At 41.6% G+C, this 9,377-nt stretch overlaps 1 protein-coding gene across 9 annotated transcripts in view; it reads right to left on the reverse strand.

The window, feature by feature from the left end:
* The window catches only part of LOC122548968 (transmembrane protein 241-like), a 120,776-nt gene that overhangs the window by 97,452 nt on the left and 13,947 nt on the right, over positions 1 to 9,377 (reverse strand). For all 9 annotated transcript variants that reach the window (XM_043688004.1, XM_043688012.1, XM_043688003.1 and 6 more), the window contains 2 exons: positions 6,458 to 6,535; positions 375 to 400 (listed from right to left, as the gene is read on the reverse strand). In XM_043688004.1, the coding sequence (XP_043543939.1) occupies positions 375 to 400; positions 6,458 to 6,535 (104 nt within the window). The remainder of the gene's footprint in view (positions 1 to 374; positions 401 to 6,457; positions 6,536 to 9,377) is intronic.

Raw genomic sequence — 9,377 nt, forward strand, 5'->3', positions numbered from 1 at the left:
GTTTTTATTCTCTTTGATAGGTCAATTCCATGGTCTTTTCTATTAAAGGATATTTTTTTCCTGATGCAAATCGGTATATTGTTTATCAACTTGAATTTCTCTAGATCTACTGCCTATTGCCTCCATAGATTAACTGCAGATTCCAAAATTACTTTGGTGATCAATTCACAGCATTACACAATTTGAATTTGCGTATGGAGGTCACCCACCTAGTTTTCCCTCACCTCATACGGCATCTCCTGTATGTACTCAGTGTTAAACTACAACACTCTTCAACTATTCAACATTCTGCAAACATTCATTCAATAGGGACTGTAATCTATAACATTTGACAAATATGCAAAAGATATCAATAGGTCACTGAACAAACATACCCGAGGAACTTCAGCCAAGACAACTTCTGTGTAAAAGAAGAGTTAAGAAACAATGATTTGTAATCAGTTACAACTTGATTGTCAGTATTTTGCTTTACTTTCTAAAGCACAGCATCACCTTTTAAGCTAGTTTATGTTCAAATGTGAAACAGAAATCACCTTTTGATCTATCAAACCAGTCAAGGTTCTGTCTTAATAGTGAAGCGATCCAGTCAAAGCAAATTTCCTCACATTTCAAAATATTGTTAGAGATTTTTTGAAGTGTTAATCTAATTCCCACTTGTCACAATGTACTTCATTTTAAAAGCCTCTTGTTGTAATGCATTCCTTATTTCAATAACCCTCCGTAAGACAGCATTTCTTTTAATCTTACCAGGTGACTTTATGACATTTTGTGTTCACCAGTGCAAGAAATAGCACTATAGATGACAGTATCGTTCTAAAATTTGGATTTGACATTGTAACAAATTAGCTCCAGGTTCCAACATGCCCTCAACCTAATCACAGAGAAAGACCATCCTTTAAAAGAGCACAATACTTTCACTCCTCCTTCATACTCCTGCAAGCAGCAAACACAAATTCAATCCTGAACGCCTCAACATTTAGTTTATCCATATTTGGAGTATTGTGTGTAGTTCTGATTGCAGAACACTAATGGAAGGATGTGGAGGCTTTGGAGAGGGTGCAGAAGTAGTTTCTCAGGATGTTGCCTGAATTAGAGTCTCTTAGCAATAAGGAGAGGTTGGATAGATTTGGATCGTTTTCAGTCGAGCTTTAGAGGCTGAGGAGCGATCTGGTAAAAGTTTATGAAATTATGAGGCATGAGTAGTGTTGATAGTCAGTCTTTTTCCCAGGGAGTACACGTCAAATACTAGGGGCCTTAGCTTTAAAGGAGATATATGAAGCAAGTTGTTTTTACACAGAGTGGAAGGTGCCTAGAACACGTTGTCATGAAAAATGGTAGAAGCAAATGTGATGGCAACATTTAAGGCAGGAAATAGAGTGACACAGACCAGATACAGGCAGGCGGGGTTAGTTTAGAATGGCATGGTCAGCATGGACATGATAGGCTGAAGGGCTTGTTCCTGTGCTATACTATCCTATGTTCTTGATATTCTGCTGTCAATTTGTACTAGTAGAAAGTAAGTCAAGGTTGACTAACTTTATTTTGAAACCAAAAGTCCTCAATACAGAGGTGTGAAGGTGTAGCAGACTGGATAGAGCAGATTCAAAACCATTTACAAAAAGCAGTGTTCATTCACTTTTTATTGTATAAGTGCACTGTAGATGTATACTTCCAGTATATGCATGTGGATGATGCTGAAGATAGCCCTTCTTTTGCCCCCATAATGGTACTGTGAGGGTAACTGTTCTGGTGACCTTTTTTGGGAGCACTATTGTATTAGATAGGAAATTCCAGGTTTTGACTCAGTGGTACGGAGGCTGAGGCAGCATATTTCCAAATTAATAACTGATAATATGAGTTGGTGAGGAGTGGAAGCAATGGTTCTCTTATTATGTTGTTACTCCTGTCCTTTTTGGTGGGACTGGCATGTGCCATCATTGATTAATGCTTGGCAAGTTGCTGCAGCTATAGTGCATTCATAGGGAAGGGAGATATGATACTCAGTGACAGAGAGGAGAAAGCAACCATTACTTAACTGTCTCAAGTGTTGTTGCAGCTGTACACATTCAGGTACGTAGCAAATATCAATCACACTCCTGACTTGAGTCTCTCAGATTGTGAAGAAGCTTTAAGGTATGGAAGTGGCTCGCTCTTTACAGAACATCCAAGTAACTCAGTGTTAACGTGTCTGATCCAACTACCTTCTGCCCAATGACAACCACTGGACAATGATGATTGATAATCCAACTATATCCATTCCTTTGAAGTTCAAGCAATGCTGCTTTGACCTTTGCTTGCTGGAAATGCATTACTTGTGCTGTGAGCATTGTGTGAGCCTAATTAGCCTAAGCTATGTATTCATGCTGCTTGCTGACGCAGATAGCATCCAATTCCTCATCATCGGTGGAATGCCAAATGGAGTTAAACATTGTTGAATAGAGTTGCGAAAGGCTTGCAAACCTGGCTTAGAGTGGTAGTGACATTACAGCTGTCTGCAAGGCACAGAGCTCACATATCTATATAGTTGAATTTTGGCATGGGAGGGAATTAAAAAGTTTCTCATCTAGATGGTAATAGATACAGAGAGAAAGGAATGTACAATCAGAGAAAAGTGACAATTGAAAAGTATGACCCAAAGAGTCTGCAGAGGGATACAGACAGGGTAAGGTTCATAGAATGTGGTGCTGGAAAAGTACAGCTAGTCAGGCAGCATCCAAGGAGCAGGAGAGTCGACGTCTTGAGCAATAATCAGGAATTTATGCTTGAAACGTCGACTCTCCTGCTCCTCAGATGCTGTCTGACCGGCTGTGCTTTTCCAGCATCCACTCTGACCTCCAATCCTCACTCTCTCCCAGATTAAGGTTCATCCCAAGCAGCTGCGTGACGCAGGACTCTAGGCTCTACAGTATGTACCCTGGGGACACACACAGACATACATTGACTGTGCCTGGACAACCATCAACTCGGTGAAAGACGCTCTCTGGTCTGCTTGAACCTTGTTGGTCTTCCAGAACAAGGAGTTGACGCCGACTGAGTGTTTCAGACTGGCACATTTCAAGGTCCAGGACTACGTGCTGACACATGCAGTAAAACCTGTGGCAGCTGCAATCAAGGCGCATTGGAGAAAGACAACTGCCGGAGGGTAAATGGGCAACTGTTCAGTTATCAGACCCTCCTAGTGCCTCAAATACATGTAAATATTAGTATTGTATGTGCAAGAGAGGTCTTTGGTCTTTTAGATAGAGTCAAAGTACAATGCTTTGTTTATTTACTTGACATGAAACTGCACAAAATCGAACTGCTTTTGTGACAATGTGTATGCACAAAGAGATTTTTTACGAATAAAGTATTTTTTTGAAATAAAAAGATACAGATAGGTTAAGTGGGTGGGCACAACCCTTGGCAGATGAAATACATGCAGAAAACATGAGGTCGTGCACTTTGGCAGCAAGAATAGAGGAGCTGGACTCTACCTAAACAGAAAAAGATAGCAGAAAGCTCCAGCACAGAAGGATTTGGGAGCCCTCGTCAATGAATCATAAAAAATGCTAGCACCCAAGGTCAGCAGGTAAGAGGAAAGACAAATAGAATTTCAAAGGGAATGGAGTTTAAAAATAGGGAAATCTTGCCAAAACAATACAAGGCACTAGTCAAGTGACAGCTGGAAAACTGAACAGTTCTGGACCCTTATCTAAGGAAAAGTACATTGGTATGGGAAGCAGACCAGAGAAAGCTCACTAGGTTGCCCAGGGAATGGAGACTCATTTTTAAAATGAGAAGTTGACTAAGTTAGAGCTGTACTCATTGAAATTTGGAAGAATGAGGAGGTGATTTTATTAAAACATACAACCTATTTAGGAGATTTGACAGAGTCAGTGTGTAAAAGGCTGTTTCCCCTTGTGGGAAAGTCTAGGACCACAGGAGAAAATCTCAGAAGACAGGGTACTCATTTAAGAAAGAGTTAAGGAGGAATTTCTTCTCTTAGTAGGTAATGAATCTGTAGAATTCTTTACTGCAGAGTGCAGTCAAGGTTGGATCGTAAAGTATAATCAAGGCTAAGATACACAGATTTTTACTTAGCAAGGGAATCAAGGAGTATGGGAAAAGACAGGAAGTGAAGTTGGGGGATTTCCAGATCAACCATCATCTCACTGAGACATGATGGGCTGAATGGCCTCATTCTGTTCCTACTTCTTATGGACACCAGAATTAATCTTTACTGAAGTGTGTATATATGGGGAGATAACTAAGCAAATTGTCTCCCTCTAACATTTCCATATTCAGGAGGGATATCGCTTCATCTTCCATTATCCCAATTTGCTAACTGCTCTTGTTCATCAATGCTCCAACTGTACCAGATATACGCGACTTACGCACTCAGTTTTATCTTTACTATAATTCAGGGACCTCAAACTGTTCTGGTGTAAGACATCAAATTGCTTCCAATTCCTCCAAACCAATGTAGTTTATTCGATATTTATGGTGATCTTCTTTAGCCTTGTGAGGCCATTTCATACTCATTTCTTTTCTATGCACAATCTTTAAACTGAGCTACTTTCATGCCTTTCTGAAAAATCTTTCAGTGGTTAGCAATGCTGCCTCACAGCACCAGGGTCCCAGGTTCGATCCCAGTCTCGGGCGACTGGCTGTGTGAAGTTTGCACATTCGCCCTGTGTCTGCGCGTGTTAGCTTCGGCTTCCTCTCACAGTCCAAAGATGTGCAGGTCACGTGAATTGGCCATGCTAAGTTGCCCAACGTGTTAGGTGCATTAGTCAGAGGGAAATGGGTCTGGGTGGGTTGTCCTTCAGAGGGTTGGTGTGGACTGGTTGGCCCAAAGGACTTGTTTCCACACTGTAGGGAATCTAATCTAAATAACCTTTCCACTGTGTCACAGATGCCTTGTATAGAACCGGGTTACACATGAGAGAATCTGCTGACCGTTCAAACTAATCGACTTCTTGCTGCGACAGGGTCACAGGTTCTTAATTTCTATCTCATTCTCTCTCCCTCCCCATTCCCTTTTGCTCAGCCTTTTTGGTGGTGACCATGATTTCCTGGTTCAAGATTTGATAAACCTTGATGTACAAATCTATATTTTCTATTTTTGGGTACAGTCAAACTTGGCTTTGCATTTGCAGTAATTTTACTTTTCCTTATTTTTTGTTCCTATTGCATACAGTCAAAAAGCTTTTTCTTTTTGAGTGTTGGTTCAGAGAAAACAAAATGGCATTTAGATATCACAGGTTTAACCAGTAGCTGACAAATTAGACTGACCTACTTTGAAGATTGGATCACACTAAAAACCTTGTAAATGGGCTGGCCTCACCTTTTCTAGCACACACTGATCAATCTCATTACCAGCATCAGTCCAACAACCAAATGTGGCCGATTACCCTTGTATTTTTAATGAGGTTTATGAGACTCTATTCAGGTGTCAGCAACAGCTGTTACAGTGGAGTTGGCATTATATGAAAGGATATCAAGATATTACTTGGGTGTGAGAGAAAGTTAAACAGGGACAGAAATTCTAGAGAACAGTGACACTCAGTTATACCAAGTTAGACGTACAATCAGTGTTGAACTAGGGCTGTCTGTTGGTAATAAATTTGACAGCATGTCAACATTTGGACATTTAGACCATCAAAACAGCATTGTCCTGAAATACAGGAGCATTGATCAAAGCATGCAGCAAATTAAATCTGATCAGTAAAAAGTAGCCCTACAAATGACAGGGGAGCCAGGAAGTATTTAGCTTTGATGCCCTGGCTACCTGAGGCAAGCTGAACGGACTAAGCTCAAAGCTCATGGTTCGGGCCCAGCTGTAATTTTCAGACACGAATTCCAAACCACCAATGGCAGGCATAAAGCACTGACTTGAGTGAGTCTGGCCCCTTTAAATTCTTGCATTCTTTTGAACGTTGTGGGCATGATCTGACTGGACAATCTTTTGAGACCCAATTCCTGTTCTGAAAAACTCTGGAGAACTAGCTTTACTTCTTTTTCAAATCTGCAGCTTTTAAAGCCCACTGCTTTTAAAGCTTTCTACGCTATACCAACTCTCAAAGCCTACCAACCACACCACCCAACTCACTACCCTCCCAAACCACCCCCCTCCATGCTTTCCAACCCTCTTCCCCATCCAACCACCTCCCCCACTTGCATCTCCCCATCCAACTCTCCATCCACCACAACCCAACAGCTGTCCACTCACTCTTCCCCACATCTCCACACCCCCTTCCCCACCCTCCATGCCCTTCACCTCCCGCCTCACTCTCCATACCGAGCGTCACAGCAATACTCAATTCTTTTAAAATGGGACCACAATGGTAAGAGTTAGACTTACACCTGATTTTTCATGTTTATTAATCTGATACTGTTTAAAACAGACACCACGCAAAAACCTGTCTCAGTCTAGCTTCAAACATCAAAATGAAAACAATGCACTGTTAGACTGTACCTCTTTTCTGGCAATTTTCAGGAATATGGTGACAATAAGCTCGGATGTATTCTGAAGCAGCAAGAAGAATGGAATAGGCTGTAAGAAATAAATAATAAAAGTTAATGAGGAGATCAAGGTCACTTTTCAAACTAATACTAACCTGCTGGAATTCTGCTGCAAGGCTCATCTCCAAAAGGCAGCTGAATGATTTACATTTATTTATTTATGAAGAAAGGGATTTAAGGAGGATTCATCACCCAATAGAAAGCAAGTGTCTTTTGTAGACATATTACATTGTAGCTTTAACAGTGCAAATGGCGTGTGGAAGAAAAGAGCTTTAAACATATCTGAATATGTACACACACAATTAAACAACCTTAAATAATCCCATGCTGTTTTCATTTTCAGTAACAGCATGAAGCAGGCCTCTTGAATGGTGAGGAAGTTGAGTAGTCAGAAATAGTTGGCACTCCACCTAATGGCAATGTTAAGAACTGAAAGATCAAAATGCTCCTTTTAAAAAAAATGGGAAGGGAGATTGGAATTGGTGCTCACAGGTCTGAATGGCTTCTGCATTTTTACTACGTATCCTGCTAAATTCCCTCACTTTTTAAGATACAAGAGTCAACTGACAGACACTCGGCATGGGTCCTGTCCGTAACGCTGACAACTAGCAAACAAAGGCAGCCGATCCAGCCACAGAGCACCTGCACATGCCACAGTGAAACAGGCTATAATCGACAATAACAGAAACATTGCCTGGCAAATTTTTATATCCGGTGGCTTCTTAAATGCCAGTACAACACAGTGATAATAATAGGAGAATTAAATGGGATGTATTACACGCACAAGAGGTAAAACTGGAAAGTACAAATACTCCATGAATGGTGTTGATGTAGTTTAAGTGAAAGAGGTTTAGAAATTTCAGATGATGCAATACATGGAAGGATTCTTCTGGCACAGGGGGTAGTGTCTCTACCTCTGGACCAGGAAACCAGAGTTGAAAAATGTGTTGCTGGAAAAGCGCAGGTCAGGCAGCATCCAAGGAGCAGGAGAATCGACGTTTCGGGCATAAGCCCTTCTTCAGGAATGAGGAAGGTGTGCCAAGCAGGCTAAGATAAAAGGTAGGGAGGGGCGTTGAAAATGCGATATCTTAGCCTGCTTGGCACACCTTCCTCATTCTTGAAGCAGGGCTTATGCCCGAAACGTCGATTCTCCTGCTCCTTGGATGCTGCCTGACCTGCTGCGCTTTTCCAGCAACACATTTTTCAGCTCTGATCTCCAGCATGTGCAGTCCTCACTTTCTCCCAAGAAACCAGAGTTCAAGTTCCACCTGTTTCAGAGGTGTACAGTAACAGCCCTGGACAGGTTGATTAGAAGAAAAAGAAATTACAAAGACAGTACATCCAGCCTGACAGTAGCAACACTGAACAAAGCAGGTGGGATTTCAAACTACTGAACTAGACAGGCTAAATACTAGTCAAACGATAGCTTCACAGATCTCCCTTCAAACTGCACTTCGAATATTGTAACCAGCTCGGATCACAGACTTCCAAGTAAGGTCAGCGTTGGAAGCAGTGCAGTGCAGAGCTAAGAAGTGGGCAGGAATATCAAAACAACTGAGAGATGTGGAATTTTAGGCTTTTCTGTCTGCAAAGGAGACATCCAAGATATAGCTTTATCAGCACATATAGGGAGATAGTTAAAGAATAATAACTCTAGTTTATTACTTTAATACAAAATAAATTGGGATAATGTGTGGGGGAACAAGGATTCAGACAAATGTAAAATAAATTCAGGATTGAGGATATTCTCCTGCACACATAAATCAACCTATGGAATAGTTGCGAATCACTGTAATCATTGAAGAAAAAAATTCGCTGCATTGGAGAGATCTTAGAGACTTCAAGGTTGGGTGAATTGTGACGGGATGCTCATCCTTATTAATTTTGCAATCAATTTTGGAAATGAGTAGCTACCTTTACATTTGCACATAAATGAGTTTGCTGGGCTCTCTAGGTTTTCGCTTATGGGTATCTTCAATTTTGTCTTGAGTGTAGTACTGTATGTAACAAACAAAGTGTAATTTCCTAATTTTTATAAACAGACTGTTAAGCTGTCAAGCAATTCCATTTATAGCTGTAATGTGAGCAACTGTCCTATCAGTTAATCTAAAGCATGGATTTATTAAGGAGAAATATTGTTTGACTGGAGTATGGTTCATTGGATGAAGCAACACAGTAGTTAGGATTTCACAGATTTCCTGAAGACAACTGATAAAATGTCCTACAGGAAACCTTTAGTTACAAAAACTTGGCACACATTCAAATGCTGTCAGTGTTTTAATCATTGCTTGAAGCAATGTGTCAAAGTTAGTCACTACTTCACAAGAGCAATCATATCACACCACTGTCAACCAACCAACCCCACATACGTTCGAGACACCACCCACGCCCTCCACCTCCTCCAAGACTTCTGTTTCCCCAGCCCCCAACGCCTCATCTTCTCCATGGATATCCAATCCCTCTACACCTCCATCCGCCATGACCAGGGCCTCCAAGCCCTCCGCTTTTTCCTCTCCCCACGTCCCCAATAGTACCCTTCCACCAACACACTCATTCATTTGGCCGAACTGGTCCTCACCCTTAACAATTTCTCCTTCGAATCCTCCCACTTCCTCCAGACCAAAGGGGTAGCCATAGGCACACGTATGGGCCCCAGCTATGCCTGTCTCTTTGTTGGCTACGTAGAGCAGTTGATCTTCCGTAATTACACCGGCACCACTCCCCACCTCTTCCTCCACTACATTGATGACTGCATTGGCGCCACCACGTGCTCCCGCAAGGAGGTTGAGCAATTCATCAACTTCACCAAAACATTCCACCCTGACCTTAAATTTACCTGGACCATCTCTGACACCTCCCTCCCCCTCCTGGAC

The sequence above is a fragment of the Chiloscyllium plagiosum genome, chromosome 4 (genome assembly GCF_004010195.1).
Source record: "Chiloscyllium plagiosum isolate BGI_BamShark_2017 chromosome 4, ASM401019v2, whole genome shotgun sequence".
NCBI lineage: Eukaryota > Metazoa > Chordata > Chondrichthyes > Orectolobiformes > Hemiscylliidae > Chiloscyllium > Chiloscyllium plagiosum.